General features: G+C 60.8%; 1 protein-coding gene across 2 annotated transcripts; it reads right to left on the minus strand.

Moving 5' to 3' along the window:
* Nucleotides 1-354: 354 nt before the first annotated feature.
* Nucleotides 355-16,916, minus strand: ZNF653 (zinc finger protein 653). 2 transcript variants are annotated; one of them, XM_045492017.1, is made up of 9 exons: nt 16,253-16,598; nt 10,282-10,325; nt 8,292-8,507; nt 3,348-3,962; nt 3,033-3,207; nt 2,820-2,931; nt 1,644-1,758; nt 1,020-1,119; nt 355-769 (listed from the first exon to the last, which is right to left on the minus strand). In XM_045492017.1, the coding sequence occupies exons 1-9, from the start codon at nt 16,549-16,551 to the stop codon at nt 592-594; spliced, it is 1,854 nt and encodes a 617-aa protein (XP_045347973.1). In that variant the 5' UTR covers nt 16,552-16,598; the 3' UTR covers nt 355-591. The 2 variants fall into 2 exon arrangements, with proteins under 2 accessions (XP_045347973.1, XP_045347975.1); XM_045492019.1 differs by lacking the exons at nt 355-769; nt 1,020-1,119 and having other exon boundaries at nt 1,728-2,669; nt 16,253-16,916.
* Between the last annotated feature and the right edge of the window lie 46 nt (nt 16,917-16,962).

The raw sequence follows: 16,962 nt of genomic DNA on the forward strand, positions 1-16,962 counted from the left end.
CCTGCACGGCACTTGTCAACAGCTGTAGATGTCTTACATAGGTGTTTACTGAACATCTCCCCAACCGGCCCCTGAGCTCTCTGAGGGTGGGGAATTAGTATTCCATGAGGGATTAGGAGTGGGCATCAAGATCCTGAGTCCCAGGAGATGTCCGGTGGCCTCCCGTTTCCCAACCTCCCACCCTCTGACCCCGTGAGACGGAGTGTTCGGGGTTTCCAGGCCCAGATAGCCGAGGCAGTGCAGAGGCTGTCAGGAAAGGGGCATCACCGCCTGCCTTAGCCTCGCTCAGGAAGGGACCAGGTTGGAGACAGAGGGGCCCAGCTCCCCAAATCATCCAGGCCTAGGGGAAGGGCATCTCCTTTCTCGCTCTTTAATCTCGCTCTGCTCTCTTGACACAGTTCTGGCAGTGCAACCCCAGGCGCCACCTCCAGAGATAGGGCGGGGTTGGAGGGGGCCCAGCCCCAGGGCAGAGCAGGGGCGCCTCCTTCCGGCCCGCGGTCCGGGAGGCCCCCGCGGCTGTCTGGGCCCCAGCAAGCCCAGGCGTGGTGTCCGAGTGGACGAATAAATAGGGGCGGTCAGTGGTTGGATGGGTCAGGCCGGCTTGTGGTCCGGGTGGCTTTTGAGCGTGTGGAACTTGACGCTGTCCAGCTTCTCGAAGCGCTTCCCGCAGCGCTCGCACGTGAAGTTGTACTGCACCTCGGCCGTGTGCTTCTTCATGTGCCAGTTGAGCGACGCGCGCTGCCGGCACTGGTAGCCGCAGATCTCGCACCTGCGGGGGGTGGGGGGGGGGTGGGCCGGGGCGAGCGACGCCGGGTCGGGGTCAGACTGGGGCGGAGCCGCCTTTGGAGGCCGGCCCCAAGTTACGAGGACCGAGCTGGCCCCAGAAAGGGGAGGCGCCATCCGGGATGCGAGCGCACGTGGAACTGGGCAAGGCAACCCGAGGGGTGGACCCGCCCTCTGCCGGCCCGGGGCCCAGACCCCCTCCCTCCCAGCGCCCTCGCAGGAGGCCCGTCACTCACTGCAGGGGCGTCTCCCCGGTGTGGGTGCGCCGGTGCACCTCCAGGTGGTTCTTCCTCTTGAAGGACTTGCCGCAGGTTTCGCAGGTGAACTCACGGACACCTGGGGAGAGGCGGGGCTGAGCGCGCCGCCGTTGGGGGCGGGGGCTGCAGGGCGCCGCCCAAAGCGGGTAGAGAGTGGTCTCCCGGACGTAGGGGCGCGAGCGACCCAAACCCCACGGCTTCTGGGAGCCAACGCTTGACTATAGAAACGAGGGCGGCTAATACGGAGGGCAGCTTACAGCCCAAGGTGATGCTTAGAATGTGCGGGGTAAGGCCACGGGCAGAGCTGGAAATGTGAACTCGACTCCCTGGGAGGCACCGTGTGCAAACTGCCAAGCCTAAGCGGGTCTGAACTTGACCCCAATATTTGAACTTTGGGGCGACTTCACATACAAATCCAAAGTTCCTGCCGCTCGAAAAATCTGAAGCCAGGCCCTCCCACTGGACAGAGGCAACACAGCTCCCCACTGGGTCCGCAGCCCACACCGTGGGTGGCAGTCCTGTGCCGGGGGACTCCTGACCCCACCCTAAACCTGAGGCCCAGGACCCCATGCCCCGTGCTGCCAGCCCCACCCCGGGCCTGACCTGAATGGATGATCATGTGCCGCCGCAGGTGGTTGGATAAATAGAACTTCTTGCCGCAGCCAGGATGCGGACACACTTTGGTCTTCCCTTTCCGATGCACAAGATTGACATGGTTCTGCAGGCAAGAGGGGTGGAGCGGGGCTGTGGGTGCCAGGGGCCACCCCCAGGGCTCCCCAGGGTGGGGACAGAGAAGGGGCGCTGGGAGGCAGGCTGGGGCCAGCCCCCCTGGAGGAAGATGGGTGCCCCTGCCCTTGGGAGGGACTCCCAGCTCTGAGCAGGGACCCCTGCCACTTCACTGTGCACCTGCTGCAGCCAGGGCCTGGGCTGGGGCATCAGTCAGCCTTGTCATAACCCTGTGCTGGGGCCCCGCCCTTTGCCCACTTTGTGGATGGGGGATGAGGCTCCAGAGGCTTCCAGTTTGGCGTGTGTCTCACAGGTGGGCAGGGGAAGGGCTGGACTGGATTCCAGGGTGAACTCCCACAGTAGGCTTTGCCATGGAGCTATGCTGTCTCCACGGCCTGGAGCAGGCAGCCACCTCGCTCTCCCCGCCCCCCACCCCGAGTCATTCATTCCTTTGCTCTTTTATTCTTTAACTCACCCCTGCAGCACCCCTGCAGCTCCAAGTGCCCGGCACCACCGGCCTGGCACCTGGTGGGTGCTCAATACATGCTTAATGAAAACGAGACTCGGCAAATGCAAAGGGCCACTGGTGCCGCCTCCTGCCACCAGTGGGAACGTGACGAGACCCTGGCTCTGCCCTTGGGGCGTCCCGTCCAGGCTCCAGAGGACAAACTACAGGCGTGTCCTGGTGGTGCGGTCATCTGGGGCTCAAAGGCCCCACCCGCCCTGGGGGACTAGGGTGGGCTTCCTGGGGGAGGGGCATCCTGAGCCGAGAAGGTGGCCTGGGCAAAGGCAGGAGGAGTTGAGAGGCTGGTTGACAAGGCAGGACAAGTCACTGGAGAGCAGGAGGGGAAGGCAGCGAGGTGACGCCTGGTGCCCTGTGGCTGAGGCAGGGTCGGTGAGAAGCTGCTGAGAGACAGCTGCGTGGGAGGCAGGCCAGTGGCACCTGGCGGGGCCAAGCAGCGCCCTCCACGAGCCACACTGCCCGGACGCCAGCACACAGGTGGCGGGAAACAGAAGCGGGCTCCGCTCGGCCAGCTCGGGTGGCGGCCTCACCTGGAAACTGCTGAGGGCCACATAGACCTGGCTGCAGCCCTCGTAGGGGCAGTGGAACATCTCTAGCAGGCCGTCGGCATCCATCACCCGAGTGCGTTTGCTCCGCCGCCTCCTGGAGGGGAAGGGGCCCATGGCATCAGGGCTCCCACGCCAGGCAGGCTGTGGGCCCGTCGGCTGCTCCTCGTCCCAGCCCCCAGCTGCCCGGGCACCCACTTCTCGGGCTCCTTGGGGATCTCATAGATGATGGCCGACATGTCACTGCCGTCCAGCTCCTCCCCGTCTGCCTCGGCTTCGGGCTCTGTGCTCTCAGGTGCTGCCGCCGCCGCCAGCTCTGGGGCCACGGGCTCCTCCTTCTCCTCCTTCTTGAGCACATACAGGTCCTCCTTCTCTACGGGGGGAGGTGGACACAGGGCGGGTGTCCGTGGAGGGCCTGCGTGGCGGAGGAGTGGGCTCCGGGGCCACTCCTCCCCACTCCCCCCACCTCCCAGAGACCGCGGCAGCCCCCCTGGACCGGCGCGGCCCCCAGACCTTTCTTGGTCTCGATGCCTGCCATGGCGGCAGGGTCCATGGTGCTGGGCTGGCTGCCCTCGGGCTCCGTCTGGGTGTAGGCTGCTACGCCCTCCATCACGGCACAGGGCACTTCGTCCCCCAGGCCCCCGCCGGGGGCACCGCTGCCTGCTGCCACGTTGAGGTGGATGCCCTCGGCCGTGAGGGCGTCGTAGCCGGGGCCTGCGATGATGATCACCTGCGAGCCGGGCACCATGCCTGGCACGGGACAGCTGGCCACCACCTCGCCCAGCGCCTCCTGGGGCACGTTCTCAAAGAGGGTGCCGGGGCCCGGGCCCACTTGCACGGGCACCGGCACACACACCACCGTCTCCAGGGCTTCGGGCCCACTGCCCGCCGGGTTGGGGCACAGCGGGGTGCCCTGCTCCGCCAGGCTCTCCACGTGATGGACGTCGAAGGGGATGTGCACGCCCTCCTGAGTGATGAGCCCGCTGCTGCCCGCCGGGCTGGAGGGGGTCACCGCCGCCGCCGCCACGGCCGCTCCCTTGGCCGGCGGGCCCTCGGGGGGCTCCTCAGAGTCAGAACCGGAGCCGGAACTAGAAGGGTCGGAGCTGCTGGCCGCCAGGCCATTGCCCACTGTGGCGACAGAGGAAAGGAGACAGTTACGGTAGCAACAGTGGCAGTAGCAGAGGCGTATGCTGAGTGCTTACTACGGGCTGGGCACGGTCACCCCCTTAGTGCCACAAACACTGGTCACTTCTCAGTCCCCCCCCCCCCGCCCCCCTACCTCTGCTCCTCAGAGACACTCCCCTCCCTCGGCCTCCAGACCCGAATGCTGGCTTCCTGGCCCCTCCCTGGGGGTTCCTGCTCAGCCTCTTCAGCTCCCGCAGGCCTGGGAGGTTCCGCGCTTCGCTCGCCCCAGGGTTTCAACCAGCCTGATGGTGTTAAACCCTGCCCTCATCTTGACACCAACTCGTTTTGAGTTCTGACACTTATCTACCTGGAGAGAGTGTCGGATCCCACAGGCTAAGGGCTCAGGTCCCACAAGACTGCTCGCCCCCACTGCAGACGCCGGCTGCAGGCTGAAGGCCATTGTAATTCTGGCCATAAATGGCGGGTTTCTACGACAGCCTCTTCTCTTTTGGTTTTGGGGTGGTTTTTTTTTTCTTTTTCTTTTTTTTTTTTTTTGAGAAAGAGAGTGTGTGCTTGAGCGGGGGAGGGGCAGAGGGCGAGGGAGAGAGAGAATCTTACTTCATGCTCAGTGCAGAACCCAATGCGGGGCTCCAACTCACCACCGTGGGATCATGACCTGAGCCGAAATCAAGCGTCGGACGCTTAACCGACTGAGCCGCCCATGCGCCCCGACGGACGACTACACTTTTATCATAAAAGATGCACCACAGCAAATAGTCAGATGGAAGAGAAGCGTAGGGTGAGGTGCAGGGGCTGCTGGGGTGGGAGCTATCGTGCTCTCTCTGGACCCGCCACCCTCCTAGAACCTCAAGGTGTTTACCAACCCGCAAGCTCCCTGGATCTTGTCACTTGAGAGTTTTTGTAACCCAGTCTCCAGCCCCAGTCTGCTGCCTGGGAGTCAGGGGTGGGGCTGAGAGTCCCCCCTCTAATCATGTGTTTGGTCTTTCTGGTGACCAGTCCCCATCCTGAAGCTCTCTAGGGGACCCTGCCTGAGTCACCTCATTAGCATAGACTCAGGCGTGATCCAAAGGGGCTCCTCATGAAAAGGGCTCTTCACAAACAATGAAAAATATTCCCATCACTCAGGCAATTCCAAGGGCTGTAGGAGTTCTGTGCCAGGAACCGGGGACAAAGACCAAATACCTATTTTCATTATACTGCCGCCACCCATACCCCGATGCCTCCATGTGGACAGCTGCCGCCTGGACCTCCTGTGGGGGCTGGGGGCTCTTCCATCCCGCCGCCTCCTCTGCTGCCCCCCAGTGTAGGTCATGTATTTAGGGACCCTAGGCAGTCTCCTGCCTCAGGGCCTTTGCATTTGCTCTTTGCTCTGCCTGAACACTCTTCTCTCAGACACCTGCGTGGGCTCCCTCTCCCCCACCTCCATCAGACCCTTTAAGAAAATGGTATTTATTCAGGAAGGCCTCTGACCACCTTGTCTTAAATAGCACTTTTTTCTCTCCTTAATTTCCCCCAAAAGATCACCTTCCACCATACTCCAGATTTTATTTTTTTAATTAAAAAAATTTTTTTAACATCTATTTATTTTTGAGAGAGAAAGAGACAGTGCAAACGGGAGAGAAGCAGAGAGAGAGAGGGAGACACAGAATCGGAAGCAGGCTCCAGGCTCTGAGCTGTCAGCACAGAGTCCAACGTGGGGCTCAAACCCACAAGCCGTGAGATCGTGACCTGAGCCGCAGTCGGATGCTTAACCGACTGAGCCACCCAGGAACCTCCACTGTACTCTAGATTTTAATGGTCTATCTTGTTTACTGTCTGCTTCCCCTCTAGATCGTAAGCTCCATAACCACTGGGGTCCCTGTGCACAGGCCCCAGTGCCCAGAAGGCCGCCTAGCACACACTGAGCACATGTTTGTAGAAATGAATGAATCTCAAACCGACACCGTGATGAAGGCCAAGGCGACCAACATCTCACCCAGGTATTTCGTGCTAAAGCCCACACACAGGGAGACTGGGGACAGAAAAAGCCAATTGTTGGGACATCTGGGTGGCTCAGTCGGTTAAGCGTCCAACTCTTGGTTTCGGCTCAGGTCATGATCTCACGGCTTCACGGGTCGAGTTCGAGAGTCACGGGTCACGGCTTCCAGAGTTCGAGTCCCACGTCAGGCTCTGTGCTGGCAGCACGGAGCCTGCTTGGGATTCTCTCGATTTCCCTCTCTTACCGCCCCTCCCCAACTCATGCTGTCTCTGTCTCTCTCAAAATAAATAGACTTAAAAAAAAAAAAAGAGAGAGAGAGCGAGAGAAAGAAAAAGTCAATAGCTGACCCTGACGTTCCACACTCCCGCAGAGTCGGGCACACTGTCCGGGGACCACGTGTCCTACACTCCCAGGGGGTCAGATGGAGCATGCAGGCTCTGGAGCCAGACTTCGGGGGTGGGATCTTGGCGCCCACCCCTCCAGCTGTGTGGATGTGGGGGCCTTATGGAACCTGTGTGGGTCTGGGGATAACTCGGCACCTACTCCAGGGGCTGTCTGGGGTATTTAGTGAGTAAATATATGTAAAGGGCCTAGGACAGTACCAGGCTCAGAGTAAGCACCCTATCAATGTTTCTATTATCATTCTTATCATAACGCCCCATCCCTGACTCACGGCCCTGGGATAGCAGGGGTGGGGTAGGGGGATTGGCCCCTCCTTGTAACACCCTGTAATCTACAGGGTGAGCTGAGCTCCCTGGCCCCACCCTAAAGCAAGGGGCAGTCACCTAGTAAGTTGGGGGCTCGGCCAGGGTGTGTGCCTGGATCCCCAAATGCAGTGTCCAGCTGTGAAGGCCAGACTGGACCTCTCCCCACTTGACCATGACCTTGGTCACAGAAGTGGCTGTGCACCCCCTGGCTTCTCCAAGTCCTGCAGGAGGTCCTCTTACTGAGAAGTGGCAGGGCCACCCCAGGCAGGGAGCTGATAAGGGTGCTGCTGAGGGAACAGGGCTGGGACAGGGACACAGCCCCCCTCCTTTCACAGTGCCCCCCTCCCCCGCAGCCATGGCAGACCCGGCCAAGGATCCCCGCACTCATTCCTGAGAGCCAGATCCACCAGCCACCGGTGTCAGAGTTGGGTGGGGGCGCAAGGGGGCTCCCCGTCCCGGCGGACCCATCACCAGGGAGGTCAGTCACATTAGTCCCAGGGCCTTGGTGTCCTCAACTGCCAAGTGGGGCTAATGAAGAGCTGTAGGGAGGACTGAGCGTGGTTGGGGGCAGGACCCGGAGTGGGGAGATGATGGCCGAGGGGCCGGCCGCGTGGTGGGGTCTGGCGGACGCACACGGGACAGCCGTTGGCCAGGGTGCCCACCTGGAACACCTCTCGCCCACGGCTTCCCCTTGGCCAGCTGGGATGCCACCTGCTCCGAGATTCCTGCCAGCACGGGCTCAACCCTGGTGACTGACCTCACCTTCCACCCTGGCAGGGCGCCTGGCGGTGAGCCCTGTGCTCCTGAGCCCGAGGCTGAAGCCGAGCTCGAGGCAGGCGGGCAGCTCCTCACCACCCACCAGGGCCAACTGGGCCTTCGTAACTGAGTCCCTCCCACTCCCACCGTCAGCTCAGGACGTGTGACCCACAGAGCATGGCAAGAGAGGGTCAGGGACAGTGAGAGATGCGCAGTGGGGGGAGAAACAGATGGGGGGGAAGGGAGTCGGGGAGACAGGGAGAGACGGGGGGGGCAGGGAAAAGGCAGGAAACAGAAGGGAGAGGATGAAACAGAAAAGATGGGCAACAGAGGGAGGGGGAACAAGAGAGAACTCAAGAGCCGAGAATGGGGAGGGAGGAGGAGAACCGGGCAGACAGGCGGCGAGAAGAGGAGGCTGGGAGAGACCGCCCGGGACCGAAAGAGAAAGGGCCACAGACAACAGAGGAGGAGGGAAGAGGCCAGGCGAGCACCCAGGCCTGAGGCCCGGCACCCACCCCTCCCTCCAGCCGCTGAGCCAGGTGTCCCGCACCCCAGCCGGGCCCTGCCTGCCACCGGCCTTGAGCACAGGTGGGCCAAGCCCTCGCAGGTGTCCCCTGGAAGACGGGGGCTGCCTCTCCGCTCCAGAAGGACAGGAAGAGTGCAGACCAGCCTGCTGGAGCCGGGCTCCGTCCCTGAGGCCGGCACCCGTGCCTTTCTCGTCACTGTGAGGCTTCTAGTGCTGGCCTGAGGCTAACAAGACCCACGAGAGGGCCGGGGGTCCGGGGTGACCCCCCCATAAGGAGCCGTGGAGCCCTCACACCCTGGAGGCCGGCGGGCGCGCCCCCCCCCCCCCCCCGGCCCCAGACCCACCTTTGTCGCTGTCGGCGTCTGAATCACTGAGTGGCTTCAGGGGCGAGTGCAGGTCTTGGAAGTAGCGGTGGCCGGCCTCGCACTGCCACACGGCTGTGGTGTACAGGCCGAAGGTGGGGTCCAGCTCGGCCAGGTGCGGCTCGTACGGGCAGCGGTGCTTGTGGTCCTCGTACCAGATCACCACGTTCTTCAGGCAGTTCACGTTGCGTCGCCTCCCTGCGCACGCGTGGCAGGGCCCCGGGGTCAGGGGTGGCGCTTGTCCCTCCGAGGGCCTCGGAACACCCCGGCCTTACGGCACCCGGTGGGGGCGGGGCTGAGACACCTTCCCGAGCCCTGTCCGGGCCCGTCCCCGGTTCACAGATGGAGAAACGGGCTCCGGGAGGTGCCACACACCCTGCTGATAACAGAGGCGGGCCAGGCTGTCCTCACTGAATAAGCGAAATCACATAAACGATGGAGCCTGGCACGTAGTAGGTGCGCAGTAATTATTAGCTGCCTGTTGTTAACAGAATCGTCCTCATCAGCGTCTTTGGCCTGGGTCAGCAGAGCCCCTCTGCCCTGGTCTCCCTGCTCCCACATCTGTCTACTTCGCCCGCGGCGGGCAGAAGGCCCCTGCTGCAAGCACTTGGAGTCAGGCCATGCCCCTCCTCTGCCCAGAACCCACCAGGGCTCCCCCTGGCTGGGGGTAAAAGCCAAAGTCCTCCCCCGACCCGCCAGGCCCCGAATGTTCTGCCCCATCGCCTCCCGTCCTTCCCCTTGATCACTTTATTCCAGCCTCATGGCCTCCTCCCTGTTCCTGAAATGAGCAGGGTACGGTCCTGCCTCAGGGCCTTTGCACAGACTCTGTCTTCTTCTTCCAGATAACTGCCTTGCCCTCCCCCTCTCAGGTCTTTCCCTCGGTCTGCCACCCCTTCCCCACTGTCCTTCCAGCTGACCTGACTTGCTGCCCTTTCCCTCCAGGTAGCACCTAGATACCGTCTGTGGTTATCTGTTTCCGTGTTTCTGTCTTCCCTAATAGAATGTCAACTCCCCAAGGGCAGGGACACTATCTGTGTTGTTCCTCCTGTATCCCCAATGCCTACATAGGGCCTGGTACATAGTAGATGCTCAGCAAATGTTTGCTGGATGAGTAAATGCTTCCAGGAGGTGGGCCCAGGGGGAGCTAGACCGTGCGATTCAAATCCTGACTGCCACATCATAGCTAGGTGGCTCCAGGCAAGTGACTTGGCTTCTCTGACCCTCACCTGCCCTTTCTGGGTCAGGGAGAATAATGGTCCCCATTTCTCGAGGACTACCAGAGAGGAGGGAGTGAAGACGTCGGCAGGGCACAGAACAGGGCTGGACACACTTTGAATGCCCAAGAAATGGTACCTGTGATATGTGTAATGATGCCTGTCCTGCAGCCGATGGGGAGGAAAGTGTCCTCCCCGTCTTCCAAGCTGGGACATGAGGAGGCGGCCCAGAAGGGTCCTTGGGCCTAGGGGGGTTGCCTGGGGCCTCCCACCCAGTGACGACCACGGGCAAATAGGGACACCACCACCAGCAGCCTCTCCAGTCATCTCCCTTCCCACACTTTGGGATATGGAGGTCACACATTTAGCTTGGCCCATGCCTCTGACAACTGTAACCGCTTTCCAGTGGTGACTTAGCCTTTTGTGTGGGAGCTGGGGATGGCGGAGGCACCCCCACTGGGCACAGCACACGTTCCAGTCCCCTCTGGGACCTTTCCTGCCCCCACCCGTCCCCCCCTCCGCAGGCCTGGCTGTGTCCCTGGGCCCGCAGTGCCCCCACCTCCCTGCCATGGCCCCACTGGGCCTGTCCCCTGCCTTCCCATGAGACCATGGGCCACGTGGGGGCACGGCTGGGTCTGTCCTGTCCCGCACAGCCCCTGGCCCGTGGTGCCTGAGCATGAGTGAGGGAACGCACAACAAAGCCTCTTACTCCCAACACCCATCCCATCCCCCCCCGCCCCGGCTGAAGCCCCACTTACTTTTCTTCCGCTTTGGCTTTTTGGGGACCTGCTCCCAAGGCTTCCTGTAAGAGAGAGAGGCAGGGGGAGTAAGCACAGGGCCTGTTCTATTTCCCAGGGGTCTCCACTCTCTCCTCCGTGGACACCAGCCCTTAAAGGTGGTCTAGCATCACCACGCATTTCACCACGTGGGAGAATGAGGCTCGGAGGAGTGAGGCTGCCTGCCCAGGGGCCCACGGCCGGGGAGCGGAGAAGTCAGAAAAGGGGTACAGAACGCGTGGCACGCGGAATTCTCAGCTGGCCCCACGACTCCCGTGCCCGGGGGCACACGCCCCGCAGAATCCTCTGCCCATGAGCGGGCGGCCTGAGTATATGATGGGATACCACCCCCTGGGGCGAGGTGACTTGGAATGAGTCAGGAGGAAGCTTTCCCAGGTGGGCCTGACCTAATCAGGGGAACCTTTAAACGGGCCCCGCTGCAGTCAGAGACTGTAGGCCGAGAATATGGCAGGTCCAGGAGGGGCCAGGACCTGAGAACAGCCTCTGGGAGCTGAGAGCAGTCCTGGTCAACAGCCAGCAAGACCGTGGGGACCTCGGCTGTGCAACCTGGGAGGAAATTAAGTCAGCCAACGCTCTGAGGGTGTCTGCAAGCAGCTCTTTCCTTAGTTGAGCCTCTACATGAAGACGCAGCTGGCTGAAACCCTGATTTCGGCCTTGTGAGACCCTGAGCAGAGGATCCAGCTAAAACGTGCTGGGCTCCTGACCCACAGAAATGTGACATCATTTGTGATTTTAAGCCACTAAGTCTGTGGTCGTTTGTCACACAGCAATAGAACATTGGCGGAGTCGGCCTCAGAACCTGCACTGCCCCATCCGGGGCCCTGCGGATCCTGCCCGCCCCCCCCCCCCCCCCCCCCCCCCCCCCCCGCCCAACCCCAGGCAGGCTGAGAGCCCTGGGGAGACTGCCAGACCCAGCCAGGAGGGCTGGTACTGCTAGGGACCCTGCCCCCGACCCTCACTGGCTGCTGTATGTAGGACCCAGCCCAAGGTGCTGCCCCCTCTATCAGTCCCGCCCCGGGGAGCCAGCTCAGGTCCAGACGCCCTGGCCATCACGCCCACCCGCCCCTGGGGCCTTCCCCACTTTGGCTGGGGCCCAGCACCCTAACTGCTGTGTGCCCCAGTGACCAAGGCGTCAGGGAGCCCTGGGCAAGGCCGGGCCCAAACCCACCCCCCCTGCCCCAAGGCCTCCCACACCAGGAAGGCCGCCAGAACTGCCAGGTGGGATCCTGACCCCCTATAGGCTGCTTGGCCGTGGCCCAGCACTGGGTCTACACATGCCGAGGGCGGGTGCTTTGGAGTAATCTCCCCTGGACCCACTAGGGGCCTTCACCCGCCTTCCTGACACCACGCTTCTGAGTCTGCCCACGCACTCTGGCTACTTCCTCATCCTCCCTTCTCTACACTGCAGTGGGAGGCCCCGAGACCCTGCGTGACCTTGCCTCCCCGGGCCTCAGTTTCCCCATCTGTAGCATGGGATCGTAACAGTACCCGCCTCGTGGGGCTGGCATGAGGTTACGCGCACTGGAAGAGCCTGGTGTAGCCCCTCGCACTGGGTAACTGCTCAGCATAGCGATGGTCTCACCGTGACCATCAGCGTTATCACAGCGTCTGGCCCTGGAACGCCAACCTCCCTGCCATGGCCCAGACCCTGCTCTCACCGCAAATGTCCTGACAGCCAGTCCAAAGTCTCTTGTCAGCTTCCCCACCCGCCCCATCTGACCCCCGTCCAGCCTGATGACAATTCTCAGTCCCCACACCCCACGTCTGGTCCGAGGACAGCTCCCCAGGCTTTGCCCTTGTCCCAGCCTCTGCACCCCCCGGCCCGCCCCATCCCAGATGCCCTCCACCCCCTCCCATGACTCTCCCCTCCCTTCCCCTCCCCTGCTCTCCAAGGGGGCAGGCCGGCCACCCAGATCCTCACCCAAACCCAAGTCCAAATGCCCACGGCCCCCTCCCCGCACTCACAGCCTCGCCATGACTGGGGTGCTGGGAACGCCACTTAGTGGTGGGGACAGGCTCGGGTGTCAGTCAGATCTGAGTCCAAGTCTCATCTCTGCTGTCGACTAGCTGTGTGACCGCGAGTGGCTCTCGTCCCCTCTGAGCCTCAGTGTCCCCACCTGCGAAGTGGGGAGAACAGCGGTGCCTCTCACACAGAGCCGCTGTGGGGATTCAATGGGGCCAGACTATGTTCTTTCTCCCCCCGACTGCCGTCCCTCCCTCTGCCCGCTTCTCCGCGTTCTACCGCCTACGCGACGCCCTGTAGAGGCCACCTGCGCGTGAGGACAGTTGTGCCCAGTAGCTCTCCTCCGCTCTCCTCTGCCATTTGCTTTCACGCTTGACCCCTCATCCCCACCCGTGTCCAAACACACCAGCAGTTCCACCCCGGACTTAAATAATCTTGAGCCCCTTCTCTGCCAACTTCTGCCCATTCCCCTGCCCCCGCTTGGGAGCCGTCTATGCGCGTGCAGTCTTCCTGTCTTCTCCCCCATCTCCCTTGAACCCCTCCGTTCAGGGTTTTCTCCCCCAAGCCCCAAACTGCCCCGTTCCAGCCGCCTGCGGATCCTTCCAGGGGCCTCCAGGACGCTGCCCCACCGGGTCCTCCACGCGCCTCCAGGCCTCTGCTCCTCCCTTGTGACCCTGACTTCTCTCAGCGCAGAGAGCGAAAGCGGGGCTCAGACCTGCGTGTCTCCCCACTCGCCCTTGGCAACCTCTGTCACCATGCCATCACGGCGCTGTGGGTCCCCAATCCGGATCTCCCACCCGGCCCTCTCCTGACCGCACCACCGCCACCAGCCCTCCCTGACACTACGTGCAGGGGTCCCCAGACATCTCACACGAGAGCCGTCCTATGGTCCCGTGACCTGCCCTTTCTCAGTTAACGGCACCTGCAGCTTTCCAGGTGCTCAGGTCCAAACCTGGGGCATCTCGCGTCTCCGCACCTATCGGCAAACCCTGTTGGCCCTAATTCTAACCACTTCTCTCCACCTCTGCATGGCCCCGCCTGGGCCCGGCCCTGTCAGGACTCACCTGGACCAAGGTAGTCGCCTCGACATAGGAACACAGCGTAGGGGTCAACGTAGGGGTCAGCGGGATTCTTTCGATTGTCTTGTTAACAGTTTAAGATGTAAAAGGAAAAATTCACACACATACAAAGCTAGAGAGAAGAGTGAACCTCCTCGAGCCCCTCACCAGCCAAGGTCCGAGGACCTTCGACGGCAGCCAATTCTCAGCCAACCTTGTTTCAACTCGCATTTCCCCCAATCCTCCTGCCACACAGCCCCTAGGGAGTGCCTCTGTTAAAATATAAGCCAGGTATGTGACCTCTTTGTCCAAAATTCTGTACTTAACAAAAGCAAAAAATCCTATCAGGCCCCCTACTTCACTGAGAGGAAAAGCCAGAGTTCTCCATGCCGTCCACAAGGCTCTGTCAACTTCCTGTCCTCACTTTCCCCACTTTTCATCTTCTCGTTGCACTCCAGCCACATGGGCCGGCTCACTGCCCCATGTACACACCAGGCCGGGTCCTGCCTCAGGGCCTTTGCACTGGCCAATCCTTTTTCCTCATTCTTCCCCCAGGTATCTGCATAGGTCTCCCTGGCTCCTTCGTGAATGCTGTCCTCTCACTGTGGCCCAGCCTAACACCCTAGTTAAATCTCCAGCACACACACCCCCCTCCCTACTTCACTTTTGTTTTTTCCATAGCCCCTATCGATCTCTCACAACCTCCACAATTTAGCAAATTATAGTAATAGAATTTAGTATTTATAGTATAGTAATGTAATTTAGAATAATAAGTAATAGTAAACATGTAGTACGTACAGTAGACAAGGCTTTGCACAGTGGACAAGTCTGCCCTCTGCCCTTTAGAATGGCAGCTCCAGGGGCGCCTTGGGTGGCTCGGTCGGTTAGGTGTCTGACTTTGGCTCAGGTCATGATCTCACGGCTCTTGAGTTTGAGCCCCGCGTCGGGCTCTGTGCTGACAGCTCGGAGCCTGGAGCCTGCTTCAGATTTTGGGTCTCCCCCTCTGCCCCTCCCCCGTGCATTCTCTCTCTATCTCTCTCTCTCTCTCTCCCTCTCCCTCAAATAAACATTAAAAAAAAATTTAACTGGCAGTTCCATCAGGCAGTGATTTTTTTTGTGTTGTTCATTTCTGCACCCTCCGCACCTCTGCAAGTGTCTGGCACATAGTAGATACTGAATAAACATCCCTTAAACGAATGACACCAGCGACTCCATGACTGACCATTGTTTCCCTTTTCCCACTGGTCGCTAGGAAGCTCTGAGGCAAATTCATGGCCTCTTCTCCATTCCCACTTCTTCATGTCTTTTGAACTCTGGTCAGGCTTTTAACTTAACATGCCACAAAAGTGCCCTCTGTTGTGTCCCCTGTGACTTAGGCCTCAATCCAATAGCGCTGATCCTGGCCCCCCTGTATCCCTCTTTTTCCTTTCTCTTTTCATCCCAGTTCTCATTTCTGCCTTCTGGTCCATGTTTACAGAGTCTTGAACTGAAATCCTTCCAGGTAGAAGGCAGTTACAAGTAAGTGAGCAGACAAAATAACGGGCCCCCTATCTCTGGCCATGTCCATTCCCCACAGGACACCCCTCACTCAGGTTATTGTATTTTCCCGACTACCCACGTGTCCCAGGGCCCGGTTTTTGTTAGGCACTGCCTGGGCTGTCTCAGTGTCCAGGCCCCAGTCCTGCCATGACTTACACAAACCAAGCTACTGCAAATAGCACTTTCAGCTTAGGGACCTTCAAGGGCTCCCTCTGGCCAGTGGTCCCCAGCTCCACCTGCTCATGTCTCCCTGGAAGCTTTGCAGAAAAAAATACAAGGTCTGCAACCCCGCTCAGACTAACTGAATCAGAAACTCCAATAATGCAACATGAGCTTGAGTTTTTGAAATGCCCAGCATTTCCTGCTCCACTCTTGGGCATATAAACCAGTCTGCCACCCAGGGAGGGCGTGGATGCAATTCAGAAGGATCTGGTGGATTCTTGGCCATCAGAATCTTCCCCTAGGGAAACATGCCAATGTATGCAAACAAAAACCAGAGCACAGCAAGGATTCTGTCGCGGCACTGCTTGTGACAGCGAACACGTATCATTATAACGACTAATACTTGAGGTGCTCACTATGTGCCAACCATGTTCTAAGCCTTTTGTTGTATTCTAACTCATTTAGTCGTCACACCGACCTATAAAGCAGGAAGGGAAAAATTCCATCCACACCGCTCCTTCTCAAGATGGAGATTCCGCAAAGACCTCTGCCCTCTACCTGAGCCGCTAACTTGGGGCTTCCTCTTCACCTGAGTCTCTATGGGCTAAGGTGCTCCCGAGGAGCCAAGACGTTTAGAGAAAGATCTGGATCGTGAGGAGTCTTCCCATGTCTGGGGTGGAAGGTTGTGGGAATGAGGCCACACACAGTCTCAGATGGAGTGCCAGAACCTTATACGGGACAGGGCTGGGTGGCCCAGGGTGTCCAGTCACAGTCTCAGACTACAACCTAAGGGTTTTAGAGAATGAGGCTTGTGAGACGCCAAAGACCAGCAGGGAAGAAGGGGCATTAAGGCCTCAGGAGGCGGGGCCGCCCCTCCGGGGACTGGGCAGTTAGAACGCTTGGAGGTGGGGTCTGTACTAGGATTGGGCAGCCAGAAATCTAACGGGAGGGGCCAAGCGTCAGGAGGCGGGTCGAGAGGCTGGGCGCATCCCAGGATTGGGCAGTCGGAAAGGCGGGAGGCGGGGCCGCGAGCCAGGAGCGTCCCAGGACCGGCGGTAGGAGACCCCGGCCGGCAGCCCGGACACTGGGCGGGGCTCACAGGTGCCGTGGGCGGGGCCGTGGACAGAGGGGGCGGGACCACGCTCGGCGGGGAATGGGGGCGTCTCCTCCCTCGCTCGCTCCCTCCCTCCCTGGGGCCGGGCCCCCTCACCCGTGGCGGCCGCTACGCTGGCCGCGCTCCAGCGAGATGAGATAGGCTGCGAGCTTGGCGTCGCTCCAGCCGCTGCGGCGCCGCAGGTCCACCCAGGGCCCGTGCGCCTCGCCCAGGTACACACGCCGCACGTCGTACTTCTTCCGGGACTCGAGCCGCCGTCGGGCTCGGTCCGATTCCGTGAGCCGCGGCCGACCCCGCGCCTTGCGGCCCGCCGCGCCCTCCTCGGCCGCCGCCTCCCCGCCTGCGCCCGCCTCAGCCTCCGCCTCCGCCTCGGGCTCCGGCGCCCGCTCCGCCATCCCCCCCTCCCTGGTTACCAACCTCCCCCGTTGTTAGGAGCCCGGCCGGAAGTGGCGCGCATCTTCCGCGCCGACGGGAAATTTCTCATGGACTTTCACTGCCCCACGGCGCCAAAAGGAGAACGGGAGCAGAAGCTGCGCATGCGCGCGACAAGCGAGGGCTAGCAGCAGCCAGTTCTTTTATTCCTTTCCTCTGTTAAACTTTCTAACTTCTCAGAGACCGAGGGAAGGGCTGAGGTTTGAGTCCAGCTTCGGGAAGAAAGACCTAGATGGGCCCGTAGACCCTGGGAGGTAGGGGCTCCTCTCCCCACGACTTATTCTGAATGCATCCTGAGGGTGACAAGGGAAGGGTAGGAGTTGTCAGGTGAAGACAAAGGGAAAGCTTGGGGTCTGATCTGTCAGTCCCGGATG

This window comes from Leopardus geoffroyi, chromosome A2, assembly GCF_018350155.1.
Source record: "Leopardus geoffroyi isolate Oge1 chromosome A2, O.geoffroyi_Oge1_pat1.0, whole genome shotgun sequence".
Taxonomy (NCBI): domain Eukaryota; kingdom Metazoa; phylum Chordata; class Mammalia; order Carnivora; family Felidae; genus Leopardus; species Leopardus geoffroyi.